The sequence below is a fragment of the Ochotona princeps genome, chromosome 5 (genome assembly GCF_030435755.1).
Source record: "Ochotona princeps isolate mOchPri1 chromosome 5, mOchPri1.hap1, whole genome shotgun sequence".
NCBI lineage: Eukaryota > Metazoa > Chordata > Mammalia > Lagomorpha > Ochotonidae > Ochotona > Ochotona princeps.
Window position 1 is genome coordinate 96,989,275 of NC_080836.1, and position 12,148 is coordinate 97,001,422.

The 12,148-nt window shown below is 40.4% G+C and overlaps 1 protein-coding gene across 9 annotated transcripts in view; it reads right to left on the reverse strand.

The window, feature by feature from the left end:
* The window catches only part of DOCK10 (dedicator of cytokinesis 10), a 271,550-nt gene that overhangs the window by 50,552 nt on the left and 208,850 nt on the right, over nucleotides 1-12,148 (reverse strand). For all 9 annotated transcript variants that reach the window (XR_009245506.1, XR_009245507.1, XM_004576766.4 and 6 more), the window contains exons 26-28: nucleotides 8,984-9,097; nucleotides 6,621-6,692; nucleotides 883-1,029 (exon numbers count right to left, since the gene is read on the reverse strand). Coding sequence is in view for 7 of the 9 variants with exons in the window: in XM_004576766.4 (XP_004576823.2) it covers nucleotides 883-1,029; nucleotides 6,621-6,692; nucleotides 8,984-9,097 (333 nt within the window). In the remaining 2 variants the exon portion in view is untranslated. The remainder of the gene's footprint in view (nucleotides 1-882; nucleotides 1,030-6,620; nucleotides 6,693-8,983; nucleotides 9,098-12,148) is intronic.

Sequence of the window (12,148 nt, forward strand, 5' to 3'; positions counted from 1 at the left end):
CCATCATTGCTAGAGCTGCAAGCAGCAACTCACTTCAAGGTGCAGAAAAATATGCCACCATGTTTCTTTGAAGAAATTTTGGAACTACTGTGATTTAGTGGATGGGGTTGTATGTGGTGAGTTCAAGGTGCTGTCTGAAATGGTAGCATTTCATATGAGCACTGTGAGTCCTGGCTGCTTGCTACTTGCTGCTTGATACTTCCGGTCCTGATCAGCGAGTACCTGAGCCCCTGTTACCTCCATGGGTGACCAGGGTGGAGTTCTGGGCTCCCAGCAGTGGCCTGGCCAAGCCCTGGCTCCTGTGATCATTTGGGGAGTGAACCAGTAGATGGAACCTCTCTCTCTGCCTCTCTCTCTCTCTCTCTCTCTCTCTCTCTCTCTCTCTCTCTGCAACTCTGCCTTTGAAACAAACAAATCCTAAATTATATGATTTGACAAACACTCAAATGATTATTTCATCTAGCATTGGTCATTTTACATTAACATCCCAAACTGGGTGAAAAATATTTCAAGAAGAAAAAATTGTATAAGACTACTTTAACAGTTCAAGGAAGACAACTGAATTAAAAGACACATTTCATTTGTTGCAAAAGAATTCTTACGAAGATTTTTCATAATATATATTTTTAATGAACTTCTTTGAAATCCCTTGTGTGCATTTTTTTGCATCAAAGTAAGATCAGCTTTTAACTCAATTTTCCATAAAATTTTTGAACTACACGACTATGAGTCATGCATGCATCTCACAATTCTGCTCTTGATTTTTCTTTTGAAATATGAACCATGAAAGAAAAAAAAAGAAAGATGAACCATGAGTACTCAGGATATCTTGTCTCCACTACCATGAGGTTTCCATTGTGTTGTAATTTCACATAACTGTACCTTAAGAAATCTGGCAACACTGTGGTTTGCTCTTCTTGTTTCTTCAACTGCATCTTTGTATTTCCAAATCACATGGTCAGATAAGACCATCACAAGATTGTCCAGTTCACTTTGGTAAGACTCAGGAAATCTTTGTGCTCGGGGAAGCTACAGAAACAATAGATTTTTTTTTTTGTTAAAATGTGGCATTTGAAAACTAAGCATGGGAGAAATAAGCTAAGACTTCACTTTACAGATTGTCCAACAGAAAGAATCCTTTTGAAAACTAAGCAACAATGAAATACATAATCTCTTAATTTGAAGGTCATAACTTTGATCATTTTTATCAATTTTTTTTTATCTTGGCCTATAACGTGTTTTTTTTCATTGCAAAGTGAATTATGATATATGTGTGAAATGGATGCTATTCAAGTAATGTTCAAAGTTAAATGTGGATTTTTTCTATAATTTTTCATGTCTTAATTACTTGCCCGTCTCTTTAAGGAAATAACTACTACCAATGGGCTAATGAACAATTATGCTAGATATATTTGTGTGTATAATTCTTTGTTTAATTTAAAATCATTAATTTTGATTCTTTTAAAGTAAAGAATCTCTGTAATGAAAAAAACCCAATGAGTGGAGATGTTGGTTTGAAAGGTTGTCTAGTAAGTGCTGAGTCCCAGATCTCAGCTCCACGTCCCAGGACACAGCACAGTTAAGAGGCACCAATGAGATTTCAGAAGATTTCATGTGCCATGAGATGAAGAAGGGGTTGGCTGTGAAATTCCATAGCTCCCATACAGCAAAACCTTACAAGTCCTGAAAGCTATTCCTCAGGAGCAGGAGTCCCCCGTCCTGTTTGGACTTCTGCACAGAAACAGCAAAGTTTGAGGCAGTTCAGGTGCCCAACCTGTCTCCACCACCTGTACTTGTACAGTTCCTTCCTATCTGGAAGGTGGGTTTAATAATCTTTATAGACTGGGCTTAAAATTGAGGCCATATATATTCTTACTATAGAGACAAATGCACAAACTAGAGGCAGACTGAACTATACATCCCCAGTGTTTTAGCAGCCAATCTTCCACACTGAAAGAATAAAACTAAAAAAGGCTGATGTAACCTGCGTTATACATAAAACAGTGCAATTTGAGAGTGCAATATTGGAGCTGGCTCAGACTGACTGTTTTTTTAGCCAATTTGCCAGGATACTACTACATAGATATTTTATGGATTGCATGGTTATATTTTATGTATATTTAAGGTTTACTATTGAAACCAAAACAATTAAGCACAAATCAATACAACTTTCTTGACCACAGACCTCACTTTTCATTCTACCCCATGTGCCATGAGTAACACAATTCACATACAAACAACAATCTTTTTTAAGTAACCAAAGCACATTCGTAGTTTCATCACTGTAGTTTCTTCTCTTTACTGTCATTATAATTCAATACTGACATCTGCGTGGACATGTATTAATGCCTTTGGCTTTGATATTCCATTCGTCCTTTCCTCTGTATCCCTTTCTTTTTAAGCTATTCTTTAACTAAAAAAACGTGCTGTCTGATAAGTGCAGAAATAATGTTTTTTAACTGTCACCTGCAACAATACTGCAAAGGTAGAAGCCTTCTTGCTCCAAAGATAACAGAGCGGCAGGAGGGGAAGGGAGTGAGGAGACGGCAGGTGCCTTGAGTTGCACAGCCCACACGGGCAGGGGAGTCTGAGCCATGCTCATGACGAGTGGGCTGGATTACATGGGCTGCCTGCATTTTAGTGTTTGGGAAGATGATGGGATACAAGCAACCTACTTGAAACATTTATCGCTGATAGAGATCAGTGCTGGGAAGACACCCAGAAGTTCTCAGAAAGGAGAAACCCACCTTGTCCAGGAGGGTGGAGGTCACACAGAGGCACTATTTGCTCAATCACATTACTCCTGCCAGATAACTATCTCAACTTCCTTAAATCTCTCACACATCCTTTTCTTTTTTTCTAAGATTTTATTTATTTTTATTGGAAAGGTAGATTTACACAGAGAAGGAGAAACAGAGAATGTGCTTTCATTTGTTGGTTCACTCCCAAAATGGCTGGAAAAATCAGAAATGAGCAGATCTGAAGCCAGGAGCCAGGACCTTCCCCTGGATTGCTCATGTGGGTATAGGGTCCCGAGGCTTTCTGGGCCGTCTTGTACTGCTTTCCCAGGCCATAGGCGGGTACCTGCACTGGAAGGCGAGTCTGGGGCATGATCTGGTACAGATATGGGTTACTGATGCTGGCAGGTGGAGGATCAGCCAATTGAATCATTACACTGGCCTCTCTCACACTGACTGTGAAGATGACTGAATTCTTCAGTAGTGGTAAAAGCCATTTACTTTGCAATTTTCGAAAAAATAAAAATAGCTAAGAGAATTGAATTGCGAGCACTCTGTGTCAAATGATGACGACGGGTCTTTCCCAATTTTGGCCAGAATGGCTGATAAAGACTTGCAGGTGTTAGGCTGCTAAAAGGAAATGTGAATGTGGGGGTTACCACTGAAGTGGTTCAGAAAAGGGAAATGAAAATCAACAAAGAAAAATTGCTGGACACAAACACATTGCCTATGATCAGCTCATCTGAGCTTACTCTGTTCACAGCTGTGTTTTGTGGCTGTATATTTGAGTAGGCAGTAACTAGAACTCAATTTTAATCCAATCAGTTTTCACAGGTGCAAAGCAGGCTCTGAGTTGTTGTCATTTTTTTTTTCATTTAGCAAGTTAATGGCAGACCATGGGTTACGACACTAACGCTTCTTGACCCCAGCATAGTGTAATGACAGAGAGATATCAATCACTCTTCATTCTGGGTTCTTCTCTTCTTCCCAGACAAAAGGAAGTAGGAGAACAGACGCTGCTGCAAAGCAGATACAGGACTTAGGAATAGAGTTGTTAAATTCCAGAGATGACAGAAGGTCTAGCCAAGGCATCTGTCTTGCTAAGGTCAAGACCATGTCTGGGAAGATGGGATGGCATGGCTGGGGACCTTGGGGGATGAGTTTGAGGAAGTGGCTGTGCACTCATTTCTGAATCCTGCATGCTCAGAGTGTCCCACTCTTCCTGTAAGGAGTCAGCGTTTCTCCCCAGGGAAGATGACTGCTCATGCAAGGAGACAGGCAAATACTTGAGGAGCTGTCCCACCTCCAGTTCTGAAGATTACACCAACACTTGGAATCAGATTATAGCTTAACCCAGCTGTAGCTCTGATGGGTCTAACAACGGAAGAAAACATATTCTGAGAACTGTGAAAATTAGCAAGCTTGTATTAGCAGGAGCTATTGCAGGAGGTGCACCTCTGGGGTTCAACATTGAGGATGTTTGACCAATGAGCCAGAATATGAGTGAGTAAATTGCAATTCCTAGACTTGGGGATTTTTTTTTCTTACGACACAGGGTGAAAAAAGATATCAGAGACTAGGTAATTCAGTCTTGGGGTAGCTCTTAGAATTCTAGAGATAGTCCACTCAAAGCAAAGTGGAAGTGTCTGAGTTGACCTGATAAAGGACAGAGGAGGTAATATACGTGGAAGGAAGTGGGCATGTGGGATGGATATATTGAGACTTCGAAGTATCAAGTTCTAGAACCAAGATAGCTAAGAAGTTCAGCAATGTCTCTCATTTGTTGGTGGGAGAACCATTACAAGTTGGCTCACTAATACCCAGGAGGATCACGGGTCACCTACACTAACAAAGGAAATGTATTGCACTTAACCTTCAGGAGCCAGCAGGCTGTGACCATCACAGTAAGTCGCATGATTGGAAGGTCAGTGAGGGAGCTTGGTTCTCAGGGATCTGTGGCGCTGCATAATGGTACATGGAATCCTCAGGGACAATACAGATTGTAGCCATTCATCTGTCACTTCATATCCACATGGAAGGCAAGAACAGAAGTCAGAACTCCTCCCTGTTTCTGGGCCTAAGCCAATGTTCCCTCTGATGTGCAATGGCTCTGGAAGAGGCTAGCTCTCTAAAGGGAAAACCCTAGCAATCCTGTGCTAAGTACAGTCTAGACCATGATGATCTCATCAGTTGCTCTCCAATAGCTCCTAATGCCATTCACTTTTGTTACTGCCTACTAGGCAGAGTGGAATATACACTTTATGGATTATTGGACATAGAATCTGAGATGATCCTGATATCTAGAAACCAAAACCATTATCTCTGTGTTGGAGGTGGGACTTACAGGGACTAAAAATGAACCCTGACTAAAGTTCTGTTAGCAGTGGGTCCACTGGATTTAAAGATCCACCCTGCATGGGCCCAGTGCAGTAGCCTGATGGCTAAAGACCTCGCCTTGCACGCACTGGGATCCTATATGGGCACCAGTTCATGTCAGGGCAGCCCTGTTTCCCATCCTGCTTCTGATCTGGGAAAGCAGTTGAGGACAGCCTAGAACCTTGGGACTCTGCACCCACGTGGAGACCCAGAAGAGGCTCTGGCTCCTGGTTTTGGACCAGCTCATTTTCAACCATTGTGGTCACTTGGGGAGTGAATCAGCGGACGGAAGATCTTCCTCCCTGTCTCTCCTCTTCTCCATATATCTGACTTTCCAACAAAACTAAAGTAAGTCTGAACAAAAAAAAATTCACACGAGAGAGAGAGAGAGATCCACCCAGCAGTCATATTGTCAAATCTATGGAGTAACCTTACCGGGTGCTTGCCCTAGGGCCTATCCTACGGGGAGAGCCAAGTGCGGCTTCTGTCACCTCCTTCACTGGGAGAGTGAATCAGAACAATATTGCTAATCCCCTCCACACCTTCTCCACGCAGTACTGTTCTGAGTCCTCTTCTCAGCAAGCAAGGGACAATGCCTGAGCACTCCCCTTGGCTTTATCCAAATGGGAACAGAGAAAATCATGTGAGGAAGTAGGGTGATCCATGTGGATATTTCTTGATCTTCCTTATCCAAATGTCAGTGTGAATATCCTCATTTAGCAACCCTGGCCAGAGGAGCTCAGTAGAAGCTGAGACAACTCTGGGTTAAGTCTGGAGAGTTACCAAGACTTTCAGAACTACTAGTTAGGGCAAGGCCAGTCGACAGCAGAAAATGTAATAGAGAGACATTGTGCATTATGGAAACAGAACAACTGCTGCAATGACTAGTTTCCACCACTCATGTCTTTTTTCTCAAGTTCGTTTTAGAAAGAGATGGCTCTGAGGACTATGGCAAGGTAAGTCATGAATGGGGCAGACCACCTTGCATACTGTGGGCTGCGGCAGCATGGATGTGCACAGCTCAGACACCTGCCAGACAGAATCTATTGGGAGGCAAAAAAAAAAAAAAACCCTGCTGGACATTGAGATCCACATGAGAATTCCAGCCCAGGCCACATTCTGTCCAGGCTGGACCCAATCCAGTGGCTGAGCCTGCAGCGCTCTGAAGGTCAGACCAACCGCCCGATGCAGAACTCTTCCCGTGAGCATCGCTGGCCCTCCAACGGCCCAGGCTTTCCACCACTCATTCCTGCCTCATTTTCTTCCAGGGAACCAGGCCTGTCTAATTTTTTTTTACCATTTCCATTTCACCAAAACAATTAATTTCTTCCTTCCTTCCTTTCTTTTTGCAATTCACATCTTGTTCCAGTATATGCTTCTGAAAGGGCCTGTACCTACACACAATCATTTTCCTACTTAAAAAGTACTTAACAGAAATTTCTAAAACTTACAAAGCCAATACAATGGAATTACAAATGGCTTATTGCTATACTCTCTGGGTCTTACCTGAATTTTATTTGTGTCAATCAGGTGCTGTGCCATTGATTTTAGGATAATTGCAAAGAAAAACCATGAGTGCTGTTAGGAAAAAAGAAAGACAACAAAATATTTACTCTCCCATGATAAAATGATTCTTTCTCTATAATACAAAATACTGCCACACATTTATATTAAGTTGTGTTTTTTGAGATGAAATGAATCAGGTCAATAACATACTTGCCATTCTCTGAGGACGATGTTATGGTAAAGTTCTAATGGTAAAAATAAATGTCAAGCACTCCAGTTACACTGTATATCCCCTCTGGTCCTCTTCCTGCACCCCAGTATCACAGTGAATGGATTTTGTGATAAGTATTCCCTCTGTGAGAGTATTGTTTAGCTTTTCCAGCCAAGGATCTTAAATCAGATCTTATAAGCACACTGTATATATTATCCCAAGATTTTGTCTTCAATTCAGCAATTTCTGTTTACACTGGGACAAGTAGTTGAGGACAGCACGTTGTCACGTCACACTTAGAAACACCATTTATTTATTTACTTTTCTTTCACTGTACATTTGGATTCTATTATTGATTTTTAGGCTGGTAAAAGAAGTACTTCTGTAAATTAAGTCTCTTCCAGGAAAACTGCAATGTAGGAGAAGAGGTAAACATTCTAGAGCGGTAGCTCTGGCTTCAGGAAGGGGCGATGTCTTAGTAAAATGACACAGAAATGGCTGTCTAACATTGGAAGTGGTTAGGAATACTGGATTCTCATTCTCCCTTCTTGTTGACATTTTTAACTACAATATCATATATTCCAACATTTGTATTAATACTCTATGCACTCCGGCTTGCCTAACCTATTTTCCTTAACCTACTACAACCAAACAATTTGAGCCTTTATATCAGCTTTTGTTCAAAGACATAAGAATTTGAAACTCCTCTTTCATGACTACGTCTCTAGACATCAATATTCTCTTTGGTGGCTGCATGTTCCACGGCTTGCTAACTACCAGAATCAACCCACTGTACCTTCTGGAGCATACAACTAGCCAGCAGCAAACACTTCTGAGGATGCGATCTCATGTCAAAGCACTGGCCCCACCTCACCTCTGAACAGATCTCTGACTTTCCCAGACAGTATCCATTTTCACTTCACTTCGTTCTCGTCATGTCCAGCACAGTGACCCTTTCAAGTTCTGCTCAGCTCACATCACTCTCTTTCTGAAGAGGCTTTCTTTGGACCTTGAATGTTTCCTAAGGCCTGATGCTGCTTGGCCAACTGCCCAGGGCCGCCCCCTGCCTTCACCTTAATTCTCCTCTCTTCTCTCACTCAGCTTCAGCCCTGGTGGAATTTCTCCTTCATGCAGCAGCTGTCTCTCAAGACTTGAGGCCTTTGACCTGATCCTGATGTTTTACTCTGAATGTTCCCGGAGACTCCTTGACCTCCATCACACGTTGGCCTAAGTGTCAACTCCTCCATGAGACCCTTCCTGATGCAAAACTACAAGAATTACCTTTACTCCTCACCACTCCCAGTTATTCTTATCTGCCCTGCGTTTTCTTTTCTGATATGCTTCTCACCCTCTGACATACAATCTAATCTTGTAATTACATCGAAAGTTGATTGCTTTCATTTCCCAGCAGAACGTAACCTCTTCAGAAGACATCTTTATTCTTTGATGCATCTCAAGTGCTTTACGACTATGCCTGCTGTGCAGAAATCACCAGTGATATATTTATTAAGTAAGTGCAATAAATGTATTCGTAAGGATATTTCAAACAAATTGCAGACTGAGCAATTTGGTGAACTCATATTGACACTGATTGAGCCTCATTTCTCTTTCAATTTACTACTAATCATTTATTTGTAAAGCCACAGGTTAAATAGGGCTTGGTACTAAAATTGTGATTCTGTAATAATTTACAGTGACCATTTTATAAATTTATCATCATCTCTCCTTAATGTTCCCATAAATCTTTATACTTCAACTGTTCAGGACCAAAACAATAATACTGCTCTTTCTTCTCCACTGTCGATATATTCATTAATATATCCTCAACACTGTCTTTATTATTTCCCCTCATACTATGATTAAAAACACAACCATGTTTTCTGCACCCCAGTTAGCACTTTTGAATGTTCTTGATTATTCTTTACATGTATTCACTATGCCTTTATTATTCATTCCCTCAGATCAACTCTTTTTCTATGGTCTCTCGACACAGATGTCTTCTGCTTAATATTTTTATGTTGCAGCCTCAGCATGAACCGTGTGCTAGAGATGATAACGATCATGCATGAGGACCCACCCAGTCTATCAGCTTTCAAGGGTGAAAGTGACCCATCCCTCGTGGTGACTGCTGAATGACCATCGACCATCCTACCTTCAGCACGTGCTTCACAGTCGTTGAGTCATTGGATTTCAAAAGACCAGTCACATTTTTAGCCAGTTCTTCATGTATAGTTCTCTCCTTGCATGAACTTGTTTTGAACACAAACTGAAGAAAATTTCAAAAAATGAGTACAGTTAACTGTCTGAAAATGAATAAAGGTACCTGTCACATTAATTCATGTGTCAAGATCACCTATGAATGCCAGATTTTTGTCATGAAAGAAATGAAGGCCCAATGATGCAAGTAATACACATTTGTTCCTATTTAGAGATTTACACAGGTGGGGTCTTGCTCACCTAAACTCTCCTTGAAGCTCTTTTTGCAGAAACCAAGAGAAATGGCTAGAGAGCCATTTAGCAGGTTCAGGGATACATGGGGACTTTGATCCACCTACTTAGAACACATGTACCCTTCTCCTTCCTTCCAGTGGTAACAGATGGCATGGTAGCAATTCTTCATCCTGAAAGGGTAGAGCACCCACTCAAACAGCCAAGTGGGGAGCAGTGCCTTCCAGGGGCTGGACGTGAGCTCTCCACGATCCCAGGGACTACCACCCCAAGCTAAGACACAGCTGTCAAGAGTTCACCAACACTGGCTGTTGATAAGACAGCAAATGCTGCTTACTCTTTCTCAAAAGCTTAGCTTTGTTATACACTATTACTGCTGGTAATTGGTTTTTCATGTTTCTTCATATCTTCTAAGAACATCATAATATATATAATATAAAATATATATAATATAAAATGCTTATATTGCATTATAACTTTATTTATGAATTGAATTTGCCAGAAGGAAAGGCACTTCTCCATAATACTCCTAACTCATATTTCACTGGGATTGAGAGTAAAAGCAAGGGCAAAGATATCTTAAACGGGAAAGGTTGCTGTTTGTTCGTAACCACTTTTTGAACTTGGCTGCACACCAGCACCTACTGGTCATAATCAATTATGCTTGAATTCTTGAAGTTCACCCCAAAGAAGAAAGACAAATACAATGACTGCATAAAGCCAGTTAAAATTAAGCATAACACAATTTTTCCCCTTATGAGTAATGCTTCCTAGGAGGGTAATATCATCAATTCTAATCCCATGCACAGATGGTTAGCTCAGTAGGGATTTCAATTAACACTGAAATATTCTGAACTACCAGATATCTATCAGTACCATAAGCCACTCCAAACAATGGCATTTAATTAGACTGACTTTAGACACACATCTTTGGAAAACATGGTATTTGTGTACACTTTGGATGTTGTGGATGGAGTGAATTAGCAGCATTTAGCACCACTGAACTTGAAATGGTGTTTCCTTTGCTTTTCAATAAATGTAAATTACCTTGAATGGCACGTCTTTCAAGAAGAAGTAAACACGTATTGGTACCAGCTTCTGAAGTTGCACTGTGCTCCTAGACATGGGGCTTAATTATATACAATCTACACAATAATTTTTTTCACACCTAGGAATAGAAGTTCAGGCTGTTTGATCAAGATCAGTCTGTGGACCAGGTATCACAACCGTGGTCTAATCACAGAACCAAAGAGCCAATGCTGGTCTGACGCATCTATCTCATGTCACAGAGCGGAGACTGAATTCCAGAGTGACTGAAGGTCCTACCTAACTTTCAGTAGCCTCTGATGTTCTCCTGGTGAGTTAGTTTGGTGCTCTTTCTAAACTTGCAGTTGACTTTATTTATTAGGAGGTGTTTATTTTAGATATATTAAAAACTCATCCTAAAATATCATTAGGAATTTCAAACTGCCTGAAAATCCACATTGGTATATTTCTGAACTTGAATCACTTCACAATAAACTAGAAAGTCGGTATGCTACATGACCAATAAAAATAAAATAGTCTTTTAAGAATGCTTTGGATGTTTTGGCTAAAAACAAAAGCCCAATGCTGATGTATTTCCAACTCATCCATCCAAGATCACAGTGGGCCTGAGACTTGGCCATAGTCACAAATACTTGGTTTTGGCTATCTAGCCAGAGAATTGATAGGTTTCCAAAATAATCATCAATACTGCCATTGGCATGAGTAAAGTAACATTTGTGTTGAAATTCAAATGCCTGGATATAATCTGGATCAAGGAATCATTTCATCTCAGTTCCTCTGCAGATTGAAAAGGAAAACTTCAGTAAATGCTGAGGGTTTGGGAGCGCACCAGATGGTTGTGTTGAGTGATTTCTATATTCTAAAAAATAAATCACAAAATTACCTTAAACAGAGGAAACTGCAATGGCATTTGTAGGTAGAACTGGCTTCCTGTAATTTAGATGTGGATTTTATTGGGCAAAATTACAGCACAGTAAAATCACTGTGATGGCCATTACTTCTGGGGACTTAAAAGAAGCACAGCCACTCACACTTTGCCACTTTGGAAGATGGTTAACAATTTTGGCAGGTAGAAATCGTAGAAAGAATTTCTTTACAAATAGCATCTCAGACAGTTTATTCTGCAAAGCAATTTGTAGACAATTCCTTCCACAGGAGTGTTGGTTTTGTTTTAAAAAACAGATTTCTAGCACAAAAAACCCACCATTATTTCCTAGATATATTTCTAGAATACAGAGATGCTGAATGTCTACCCATATATAATAAATAGAACTTTTCAAATGCAAAATAAAGATATCTCAAGGTGATTTAGACTATGCACAAAACCCAGAAATGTAAGTCCTTTATGTAATATAAAGTAATTTAATATACTCTTATTTATCTCTGGATAGGCACGTCCTTTTCATTCAGGAAACTAGCACTTAGGTAGGAGCTATGTAAGTGCAAACATCATAACAAGTTCACTGGCATTAATTCACAAGTCAACGGGAAATGAGACAAAAAGAAACTTCTCCAAGTGAACACTTGATGAAGGACACTGAAGAAGCAGGCGCACAATGATGGAACGGGCAAGTAACTCCATGCCAGAAGATAAAGGACTTAACATACCAGAAGCAGGTACAAATATACAGTAACTGGGAAAATGAAAGAATGCCTGAGAAAACAATAAAAAGAGCTAAGAAAACATCACAGAAGAAACATAGAGCGTCAAGGTTAGCTTTCGGAACTGTTTTTTTTTTTATTAGCTATGAGATTATTGTAATTTTGACTTTACAAGGACAGCATTTCAGTTTTTTCCTTTAACTTTTCCCTTTTCTTTCCT